Consider the following 11,631-nt stretch of genomic DNA (forward strand, 5'->3'; position numbering starts at 1 on the left):
GCCAGAAATCACTTCCATGGAACAATCTGCTTTCATCCCCGACAGATCAATCCAAGACAACCTCCTGGTGGCTCATGAACTGGTAGGAAGCTACAATAGATCTCATGGGACTAAAAGATGCTCCTTAAAGATTGATATTACCAAAGCATATGATACAGTTAGTTGGCAAACTATTGAGAAAGTGCTGGTAAGATTTAGATTCCTGGAGAAATTTGTTACGTGGACTAAGATGTGCTATTCCACACCTTACTACTCTGTCTTAGTCAATGGTACACCCCAAGGCTATTTTGCTAGTAGTAGAGGGCTCAGACAAGGGGATCCCATCTCCCCATACTTATTTGTCCTGGTCATGGAGGTGCTTGGTAGTATCTTTGAAATGTAATGTCTTTGGCGAAAAGAAATTTCTTATCACCCAAAGTGTAAGAAGTTAAACCTCACACATCTTTGCTTTGCAGACGACATCTTGCTGTTCTGTAAGGGTGATGAAACTACTATGATGGCAATGAAGAAAACCCTTGATGATTTCACTAAGTGTACTGGGCTCAAGTTGAGTCGACAGAAGACAACACTGCTGGCTGGAAATATGAGCTATCTTGAAGCAAAGGAATTGGCAGACATTATGGAAGTGCAACTGGTACAGCCCCCTATTACTTATCTTGGGCTCCCTCTCACTGCATCTAGAATGGGAATCAAAGAATGCCTTCCTTTAACAGAAATGGTGACTAAAAGAATTTCAAATTGGAAGAATAAGTCTCTCTCTCATGCAGGTAGACTCCAGTTGATTCAGTCGGTTTTATCCTCTCTCCATGTTTATTGGGCACGAACCTTCATTTTACCTAAGAAAACATTGAGTGACATTGGAAAGATTTGTAATAGATTCCTGTGGGCTGGTCTGGAGATGACACCCAAAATGCACCATGCTAACCACTCTATCATTCGTCTTGGGAAAGATTATGGTGGATTGGGGATAGTAGATCCGAAGACATGGAATAAGGCTGCCTACTGTGGCCTTGTTTTCAAGATTGCAAGCTATGAAGACTCTTTATGGGTTAAGTGGTCTATTGAGTATCATGTTAGAAAACAACACTTCTGGACTATGAAAATTCCAGCTGATTGCTCGTGGGTCTGGAGGAATGTCTTAAAGCATTGGAAGGCTGCCCAAAAGCTAGTAAGGCATCAGATAGCGAAAGGAGAGCAGACTTATGTATGGCATGATCCTTGGTGCCATGATACCCCTTTACTTCAGTGGCTTGAAGCAGTTCAACTCTTACAGGTACCGGAGAATGCACTAGTTAGTGATCTTATTACTGATGGGAGATGGAACCAACTAGTAACTAGTCTGCCTACGAGTGAACTAAAAAGGAGCATAGAAGGTACTGAGTTGAACACTATGCTAAGGCAAGACTAGGTCATCTGGACTCCAACATTCTCAAGGCGTTTCACGGCCAAGTCAGCATACATGGCACTCAAGCAGACTAGAACAAAAGTCAAATGGTACAGAGTGGTTTGGGGTAAGCTAGTTGTTCCTAAACACTTCTTCACTGGTTGGCAATTGTTTGCGAATTGTTTACTTACGCAGGATAGGTTGGTTAGGAAGAAAATTATTAACCAGTCTACTTGTAGTTTCTACAACTCTTCCAGGGAGCACTCTAAGCATCTATTTTTTGATTGTCCATATACTAAAGGTGTTTGGGCGAGAGTGAAAAGATGGTTGGGCTTGAGCACTCAAGTTAAGTCATCAACTGCCGAGTGGTATAATATTATGCGGATTTGTAGGGATGCCACTATGGAATCTGAAATTGTTAGAGCTGTTGTCTGCGCCACTGCATATGCCATCTGGGTTGAAAGGAACTTGAGGAACTTTCAACAGAAGCAGCAAGTGAAGATGGAGTCTGTGAAAAAGTGAAGTGGGATATGAAATTATATCTGCAGACAGTGTTGAAAGAAGTCCCTGATACGGTGGCAGCTAGGGTACTTCTCGACAAGTTAGGAATACAAGCTTCTTTCGCGGCACGAGCCCCTATATGGTGTAAATGGTTCAAGCCAAAACCAGGTGAGTTTGTAGTTAACACAGATGGATCGGTCACTGAAGAGTTTAATGGGTTTGGTGGTGCGATAAGAGATGCAGCTGGGGTTGTCCAGCTGGCATACACTGGGAGCTCTATAAAGAGGTCGGTCATTACCCAAGAACTCTTGGCTGTTGAAGCGGGTATGAAGGGAGCTATTTGCATTGGAGCTCGACGAATTACAGTTTGCTCAGACTCTAAATGTGCAGTAGGAGCAATAACTGGAAGAGAGGAACCTCCTTGGTATTGTCTTAACATTATTGCTTCTATCCAGCTCTTGAAACAAAAATTTGTACAGGTTGATTTCAAACATGTGTACAGGGAAACAAATAGGGTAGCTGATTACTTCTCTAAGTTATGTAAGTCTCATGAGGATTTTGTTTTCTATTCTCTTCCTCCGTTAGACTGTGCATTAACTAAAATTGTAATGGAGGATGCACAAGGAAAAGTGTACTTGAGATTTTGATTAATACAGGTTGGGGTCTGCCTAACCCCTAGTTTCTTCTTCAAAAAAAAAAAAAGTAGCTTCATTATCATCTTCGCCACATTAGGCATTTTTACAAAATTTCAATCAAACTTCTATTATTAAACATAATAACAAAAATAAATCGATGGGTTTTACCAAGGTTTGGTGCTTTCTTTTGATAGGGAGTGGTGCAAGAAATTTGAACAATTTGTTTTGGTAGGTAAGAAATTTGAACAAGAAATTAATATAATTTCCATATCTCATAGCTATGAATAGTTGATAATATTGTTTATAATAATTTAATATAGCGACACCCGTTCGTAGGACGGGTTCGAAAGCTAGTTGTATATGACAATTCTATCGAGCAAACTGTGAAACCCCATATTTCCAGAAAAATGATTAGAGTTTGGGCTTACAGTGGGTATATTTATTGCGTTTTTATTTTGGGGTGGGCTTTTTGGTTGGTGAACCATATCCCATTGTTGAAAATCCATCACTCATTTAGTCGGTTCTCTCTTCTTATTATCATCACTATAATTTCTACAAGAGAGAACAAATGAGAAGAGGCTCAGTCTTTGGCTGTGTAAACTATATCACTTATGAATTCAATACAAAAGAAGAAGAAATCAGTGAGAAATCAATTTTGGATCAGATTTGGTACCTGTCACGAAAACAACTATATCTTTCTCCCTAGTGATCGGTTTTTTATTCCGTTTGGTTGCTTAGAACCTAGATTCAAAGAGCTTTCTAAAGGTATATGGATCAGCGAGTGATTCTACTAGGGTTGCTTCAGAATTTTGGTTCTTTTTTAGGTAAAAATCTGACGCCACCATGGGATAAGGAAGAGCTGGAATTTGGGGGTTTTCTATTAGGTTTTTGGAGTGTTGATATCACTTGTTTCTTGTTGTTTATCTCCTATAGGTCAGGCAAGTACCTCTGCTGCCGCTTCTTTTGATCCTAAATAAGTTATGTCTTTATTTCTATTGATGTTCGATATGTATGCTCAGTAAGGTTTTGGGTTCAACGTAATTGTCCATTATTTTGTGCAAAGTTTGTGTTAGTCTTGACTGCCTAAGTTATGTGAATTGGTGCATTAACTGTGTGTTTGGTCTTGTTACTGATTTCTTGAACAAATCATGTTTGAATTGAAATTGTGATTGGTTGAATTTGTATTCATTGTTCAGTTTACAGTCTCATTTGGGTTTTGTGTGTACAACTATGACTCAATTAATTGATTTACCTTGTGGTGTTATGTGCTAACTATTTAGAAGTGTATTAGTTGACATGTATTCCTAGTTGTATTTAAAATAAGTGATCCAGTTTTAAGATTATAATAAAGTGTAATTGTTTTCAAGGAAATATGAAATATATGAACATAATTGTTTCGGTTTAATTGCATTATTTTCACATGTGGATTGACTGTTATTATTAAATGGGAAGTTGATTGTTTAATGATTTAGAGATTTTAAATGTTTAAGTTACATGTTAGTCACTTGTTCGATGCTTTCTCCTCTTATTTAAGTAAAAAGATTTGTTAGTAGATGATGCTTGCTAGGCGCGTGATTTTTACGCTGTTACAGATTTTGCAGGTGTTTGATACTCGATCATGCGGAGAGACGAGTTGAGACATTATTTGGTTAGAGCTTGAACTCTTTGGTTTTATTTATTTGTTAGTTATCACCTGTATTTGACTTATTGTAATGGGTTCATTTTGTAAACCGGTTACTTGACTGCTTTGGCACTTGTCAAGATGGTCAAGTTGTTGGGTTCTCCGACTCATTATATCCTCGGCTGGTTAGCTAAGATATAGTGGGCTTTGGGGAGTTACAAAGTGGTATCAGAGCATTGGGTTCAAGTGTCCTCACGGGCATGGTACCCCTAAAAAGTTTTCAAAACCACGCTTATGTTTCATTTTGAGGTGTACTAGCTGAGTGAGGGGAACTTGTTTAATGTTTGGAATGTTTGTTTGAATGTCATTAGACATGTGTTTGCATATACAAATCTTTGTCGTGCTCGTGTTTTAAATTGAGTTTTGATAGGTGTAGTTACTAACTTAGGCTTGGTAAAATAAGTTTGTCTTTTTGAATTGTTATTGTATGTAAGTTATGATTAATTCATGCCTTGTTGATGTGTCAGAATAAAATGGTTTGTTTTTCTGCCGAGTGATTAAAATGCTTTATTGTTTTACTGAGTGAATTGGTGTATTGAAAGAGAATTTGCTAGTATGTATTGTAATGTGAATGATGACTGCAGTGTTTGTACTGTGTTTATGTATTGTTGCTCATTGAATCCCAGGCGGTTCATAATGATTGTTTGTGAGATATTTTTCTGCCGAGTGATTAAAATGTTTTATTGTTTTGCCGAGTGAATTGGTGTTTTGAAAAAATGAATTTGGTAGTATGTATTGTAATGTGAAATGACTACAGTGTTTGTGACTACAGTGTTTGTGTTTGTGTATTGTTGCGCATTGAATCCCAGGCAGTTCATAACGATTATTTTTGAGATATTTGGTTTTTGGTGAGTTATTAAGAAACTCGGATTTCTTTTGTGTAAATTTTTTGGCTATTGGATTTGGTAATAATGGATCTTATGTTTTGGGATATCTTGAGGGTTGGGGGGAAGATCTTTGTTTGAGGATTCATTGATTGGTTTACCTGCCATAGCTTCTTTAAACATATTCACGAGTCTCGACTCCAGAACTTCAAGTTTTGCATCAAAAGCTTCAAACTTTGAATAAATGTTTAATTCAAACTTGTTGAATTCTTCCTTTGTAACAAATTCAGCTATAGAGAGAGAAAAAAATTGGGTGTAGTTTGCAGAAGTGGTGGTGGTGGATCGCTTTCTAGATGAGAATCTAAAAACTATGGCTCTTGATACCAATTGATGCGGAATAAACAAAGATTTAGAAGAAAAGATGCGGAGATCTTCAAAAGGGGGAATAGATTTAAGGAGGAAGAAGATCGAATAGAAAAACTGTAGAAGTTGAGGGAGAAAAGTATAAAAGGTTTTGGAGATTTGATAGTTTGATAATTGATAATTGAATGAATGAACTAAACTACAATGGCCTCTTTATATAGATAAGACATATAATTTATTAGAAACCAAGGCTTCTAAATCCAGCATAGACTTCTAAATCTAATTAAACTATAAATAGAAAATATTAAACATTTCAAATACCTAATAAGTAATAATTCTAATTTCAAAAAAATAATATTAGCAACCAAATGATTGTATGCTTATGCTTGATGTCCTGCATCAGTATTGTGCAGGATCAGCTTGAGATTCATCATGATAGCATGAGTGTTATATATTTGGCCAAGAACCAAGTTTAACATGCCCGTACGAAGCACATTGATGTGCGTTTTCGCTTTGTTAGAGAAATTTTGGAGGGTGATATCTTACTCACTATGATAGACACCAGCTGATATGTTGACCAAAGTGGTTTATGGGATCAAGTTCCAATATTGCTTGAAGTTGATTCATATTCTTCATTTGAGATGATTTGGCCCTTAGGGGAATTAGTGAACTACGAGCGGCTTGATCCTTTTACAAGGGTCGTGTTTGGTATAGTCATGTTTGGTACAGGTCCTTAGCAGGCAGCTAGTGGCGGAGCCAGGGGGCCTAGGGTACGCCGTAGCTCACCCTTAAATTTCCTAAAAATAAAAAAAAATAATTAACACAAAACAAAACCACAAAACCCGTACAAAAAGAAAAAGAAACCCAAAAATCCCTCACGTTCTCTCTACTTTCAACCTTCTTGGCCTCTCCCTCTTCCCTCCCTGCCTATATATTGAAAAAAATTGTATCTAAAATTCTAAATGTTGCATTACCTTTCTCATGTAGTCCTGCTTTAGTAGTCATGGAAGTAGGTATAACTCACTCTACGTGGGTTGGTTTGTCTGTATTAGGATCATAGGATGTACTCTTCCTCGAAGAGTGTCATCTCTAATTTATTTCTAAATTTAGTATAAAATAATATATTGCTTTGATGGAGAAATTTTGCACCTATCCCCAAGATCTGTCAGAAGGTCTGTGAAGCTTTGTGGGAAGCAAAAATGTAGATCGATATTTTTAGACAGTTCTTCAAGACATATAGAGGGTTGGACAACAGTCAAGCTGTGCAACGAATCTATGAATTTTGACTTATTCAGATACTTCGTCAGTGCCAAATTTGTGCCTCAGCAAGCAAATTTCATTGTAGCTTTTATATGTATAGCAAAGTACTGATAAGCTATCCCTCTCTTTTCAGTTTATACTTCTTTTCGGTGTTTTAAATTCTAAGTTGGATCAGTTTATATTATATTTATAAAAAACACGTAAACTCATAGTAGCTCCTTTCCCTTCTTGCGAATATGGACCAACCATCTAAAAGTATATTAGTTCACAAATATCTTCTGTACGCATTGAGTCCATCCCAAAGTAGTAGCAACTAGCAATAATCTCAACTTGGTGTAAAAAAAATTCAAAACAAAATATGTGGGAATGTAATGTTTTATACACAAGTTTTATTAGAGAATACAATCTGACTTCCCTTTCTCATCAAATGATAGAGGTGTATGTCTATCAAAACTATTACAACATATCTTTTGTAAGAATTGAAATTGATATCTCTTTGGTGACATATAGTGGCGGACCCAACATTTTAACTCTCTCCGGGCTAAACAACGATAACCAGTCTTAAAAAAAAATAGGCACATTCCAAATAAACAACTGAAACACTATAATTCCCAAGTAGCCAAATATATATACTAATTCATCAAAATATCTAATCAAGTTCGACTACAAATCTATTTAAAAGGCAAAACTACTGAAACGGTACGGTATTTTACGGGTCTTGCGGGCATCAAAATCATCGATCTATTACCAAATCCAGATCAATATCAATTAGCAAAATCTCTTTCAATGTAGATGACCATTGAATCTGCAAGAAACTCATCCTCCTTCTTGTTTCGAAACTGTGTTTTGATAAGTTTCATGGCTGAGAACACCCTTTCTGTAGTTGCTGTAGATATGGGAAGAGTAAGTACAAGACGAACCAATCTATCAATCAAGTGGTAGGACTTCGATTTTCCAGTTTCAACTAATCTTCTACACAACTCAAACATCATGGACATATTATGGAAAACCGAATTACAAAAAACATCAATCTCATAATGCTGCAGCTGAGTTCTCAATATAACTCTTGATCACTGAAATCTTGAAAGTAAAATCTCTCAGCAAGATTGCAAATATCATCAATATTAAATGATTTGAAAGCATCTTTAGGGGTCAAAGCAAAGCTAAGAGTAAAAGCTCTATTGTTTCCTCGGTGAATCTACTTTTCAACTCCATTAACTAAAAATCTATGACACTGTTATATATGTCAATGCGATACTGATACTCAAACGTCATGCAATTATATTGCTGACAAGAACGATCCGTGCCCATCGTATATCATGCATATTGATAAGCACCCAAAACTGTAATATAAAACCCCGTTGAGACATAACATTTTGGTTAATTATTTGTTTAATAATAATAAATTAATGATATTTTCGTGCTTTTACAGGATTGAGCAATCAACGTGAAAATGAGAATAAAAGCTAGTATTTTAAGCACGGAATAGTGTGTCTACATGAAGTATTTCGATTTAGCCTACTTGAAGCTCAATGAAGCCCGACTAAAGCCCAAGGAATCAAATAGGACTGTTCCAAGTCAAAACAAGATCAAAACGCCGGAAAAGCATCAAACTTCTGAAGCCCATATTTGCTGAACCTGGACCCCAATGGCGGGAAATGAACCATCAAAAATATCAGTGTGGCGAGCTCTACATATAGGCGGGACTTTGTAAAAAGTCAACTTTTTGGACCCGCCACTGGTCGAAGCATGAAGGACCCATTGTACGGACCCATAGAAATTTGTGACCAAGCTCACACGTCAAGTTTCAGCATACGTCAATTTGCATGAAAGACTTTTGTGCATAACTTTGGCACAAAGTCTTAATTATTTGGTGGGCACAAATCATTAGGTGGGAAATAAAAGTTATTAAAGGCACAAAAGTTTTGATTAGTTGGCAAACAAATCAAGATTAAATTAACTTGGCACAAAAGTCTCATTTGGTTGGCACAGGTGGGAAGAGTTTCGATGCATTTTTGCAACAAAAGTAATGAGGTGCAACAAAAGTAATGAGGTGCAACAAAGTCCATTATGACAGCACAAAAATTCAAATGAAATGGAAACTTTGGCACCAAGTCTTGATGGGAACAAAGTTTTTGCGTAAGTAAAACTTTGATTAGGTGGCATACAAAGAAATGGTCTTAATCAAGAAAATCAAATGGACCATTAAATGATACAGTTGAGCGTTACAAATTTACATAGACGCAAAGAAAAAGAGCAATTCCATTGGCTATAAAAAGGTGTCTTTAGTAGCAAGACACAACTTTGGCTCCTTAGTTTAGTTTTGTTATGGAGTAGAAAGTTTCCACATTTGTATTTTTAGTTGGTTTTGTTAAGTTAATTTGATAATATGTTTTCAATTCTAAGTTATTAATTAAAGTCATTTCTAAGTTGAGTATTGCAATATTAAGTAAACTAGTAGAATTCTCTTTGCTTATGTTTCTCATTTTTAGTTTAATCTAAGTTGAGTAACTTGCAAATTAAGTCACTTTGGAAAATATGTTTAAAATATTTGTAAAATCCTGCTCACATAAGTTCCTCCTAGAGAAATTTCCGTTTGGTTGTCAATTTGAGTTCTAGCCTTTAGGCTTGGAACGAAACCCTCACTCCAAGTATATTGAAACATGCACGTGAGCGAGGTATTTGAACAGTCGTATTCGAGTGTGTGTAAAAACTTATATTTTTACATATGCAAAAGTGCGATTATCACATATCAATATTATTCTTCTTGCAAAACAAGTCAACTTCACAAAAAAAAAGTGCTCCAACCATCGTCTCTCAGGTTTTGGAGTACTTTTGTGGTGGTAAATAGATGCATAGCGTTAATAATGTCTTCAGATTGATCTTGCAGAGCTTTGCAAAGTATGTCAGTGATTCCCATAGTCTTACATAACAAATGTAACATGAATACAAACTCAAACGATCTAAGTGCAATAAGAGCACCCTTAGCTTCCCCCCGGTTAGAAGTAGTTGATCCGTTTTTTGTGTTGTTCTCAAGAGCACGAGAAAGTACACTGAATGAAACTAACAAACTCTTTACAGATAAAAAATGGGAGCTCCAACGAGTAGACCCACCTCTCTGCAATGTCGTAATCTGATTCTCCCCCTTTCCTGTCTCCAGTTCACCACAATCAATCAATTTTTGAATTTCTTCGACTTGAACAACTAGTAACTCATCTTGGCGCTTAGGAGAAGCCTTAAAATAATTGACAATTGTGCCCAACTTCGAAAAAAACAACCAAATATCTGATATATCTTTAGTAACTGCAACCAATGCTAATTGTAAATGATGAGCGAAACAATGCACGTAATACGCACTAGAGCACTCCCTAAGAAATAAAGCTTACAATCATACCCTTGACCCCTCATATCATCAACAAAGAGATGGTTCTGAACAAGAATATCACATATTTCATTCTTGAGGGTTTGTGAACAAGTGTCATCAACGCAGAAAACATCTAAAAACCGTTCACGTACAAAACCATCATAGTCGACAAATCTTAATACTAGAGCCATTTGCTCTTTATTTGAAACATCTTGTGATTCATCAACAAGAATACAAAACTTAGCATCCTCAACTTCCTCATGAATCTTACCCCTCACATGATCACTAATAATATTCAAAAGCACTTTTTGAATATTCGGAGAAGTATATGTGGCTTGTTTGGAAGCATTATCTAAAACACGACAATATCAGGATCCAATTTAGCTAAGAACTCAATAAATTCAAGAAAGTTTCCATGATTACTTGACTTGATTGATTCATCATATCTCTAAGTGCACAACCTTGTAATACAAGCCATCGGAGAGTCCATAAAATAGTTTTCAACACAAACTTATTCTTCACTACCTCCTGTTTGTATTGAGCATTTAAAAGATTACCAATGTGCCGAGAAGAATTCACTAGATCCTCACAAGCAGTTACAGCAGGCATGAGCGGAACAAGGGCCTCCAACATGTTGCAAAAATGCACATTTAACTCCATAATGAACTCTCTTCCAACTTCGAAATCCATTAACAACAAAATTAGAACGTCTAGAACTAAAGACAAAGCAAGGAAAACATAAAACACTATCTTTTTCTTCAGAATATTCTAGCCAAGGAAAATCGTCAAACCAATGACTTAAAATATTGGTTTTGTTTTCTATCAATGGTGGGTGGTGATCTTGGTACTTTTGCGGGCTTTAGAATTGGTTGGTTATCTAGGTCCGTTTCATACCAAAATTCAAGTTCCTTACTCACGTTCTTCGTTTGTATTGATCAGGTAAGGATTCGTTCCACCTAAAGACTAGGACAACCTACAACTTTCTTATGCTCTAAGTCAGGAAACTAGTGAGTAAGTTCTTTATGATTTAGTTATACTAAAATTACTTAGCTGTTTTTTTTTTTTTTAGATTCTTAAAGTTACAAACACATGCACACTAAAACAAGGTAAAAATCGATGTATAGAAAGGTGTGGAGAGTTAATTCTCCTCATGTGAAGACACACCTCTATTGTTGACTCTAGTTTATTGTCTCTTAATCTTCCTAGAATTCATAGACAAATCCTAATAAAGATTATATTTTGATCCCTAACACTATAATTCATCTCTAATATCATACTGTTAGCATAATGAACAAAAACAATGACTTATCTTTAAGTCATTACCTTAATTCCTAACTAGACTCTACACCAACTACCATTTTGGGGTAGGATATAAAGTCTAGTTATTTTCTTAAAGAACTTAACTAGAAAATCAATTAACAAGGTGGTTCCTCACATGAGCATCCCTAACCCTCCACAAGGAAGGGTCTAGCTCATGATCATAGGGTTGCAATGATCATATAATAAGTTCTAGGATATTATAAAAGTGAAAGAAGAAAAACTAACTTTGCCTTAAAGAAAATGTTGGAGTTTATTCAAAAACTAAAAGTGTTCCCCATTAACACTATTACAAGTTTTTT

At 36.1% G+C, this 11,631-nt stretch overlaps 3 protein-coding genes across 3 annotated transcripts; 2 read left to right on the plus strand and 1 right to left on the minus strand.

Moving 5' to 3' along the window:
* The first annotated feature begins 1,459 nt into the window (after positions 1–1,459).
* Positions 1,460–1,906, plus strand: LOC147473041 (uncharacterized). The gene has a single exon (XM_086587874.1). The coding sequence runs from the start codon at positions 1,460–1,462 to the stop codon at positions 1,904–1,906; it is 447 nt and encodes a 148-aa protein (XP_086444000.1).
* An 8-nt stretch (positions 1,907–1,914) lies between these two features.
* Positions 1,915–2,532, plus strand: LOC147473042 (uncharacterized). The gene has a single exon (XM_086587875.1). It carries the CDS (start codon positions 1,915–1,917, stop codon positions 2,530–2,532), a length of 618 nt encoding a protein of 205 aa, XP_086444001.1.
* A 4,880-nt stretch (positions 2,533–7,412) lies between these two features.
* Positions 7,413–10,645, minus strand: LOC147473043 (uncharacterized). The gene is made up of 4 exons (XM_086587876.1): positions 10,474–10,645; positions 10,035–10,364; positions 9,763–9,951; positions 7,413–7,534 (listed from the first exon to the last, which is right to left on the minus strand). The coding sequence occupies exons 1-4, from the start codon at positions 10,643–10,645 to the stop codon at positions 7,413–7,415; spliced, it is 813 nt and encodes a 270-aa protein (XP_086444002.1).
* Positions 10,646–11,631: the final 986 nt, after the last annotated feature.

The sequence above is a fragment of the Coptis chinensis genome, unplaced genomic scaffold (assembly GCF_015680905.1).
Source record: "Coptis chinensis isolate HL-2020 unplaced genomic scaffold, ASM1568090v1 utg535_pilon_pilon, whole genome shotgun sequence".
Taxonomy (NCBI): Eukaryota; Viridiplantae; Streptophyta; class Magnoliopsida; order Ranunculales; family Ranunculaceae; genus Coptis; species Coptis chinensis.

Excerpts from the sequence above, each read along its gene's own strand:
- LOC147473041 (XM_086587874.1), top strand. The coding sequence starts at position 1,460 with ATGGCACTCAAGCAGACTAGAACAAAAGTCAAATGGTACAGAGTGGTT.
- LOC147473042 (XM_086587875.1), top strand. The coding sequence starts at position 1,915 with ATGAAATTATATCTGCAGACAGTGTTGAAAGAAGTCCCTGATACGGTG.
- LOC147473043 (XM_086587876.1), bottom strand. The coding sequence starts at position 10,645 with ATGTTGGAGGCCCTTGTTCCGCTCATGCCTGCTGTAACTGCTTGTGAG. Across the intron at positions 10,365-10,473 it reads CCGATGGCTTGTATTACAAG|ATAATGCTTCCAAACAAGCC; the intron begins GTTGTGCACTTA and ends GTCGTGTTTTAG. Across the intron at positions 7,535-9,762 it reads GATTACGACATTGCAGAGAG|CAACTACAGAAAGGGTGTTC; the intron begins GTGGGTCTACTC and ends CCATATCTACAG.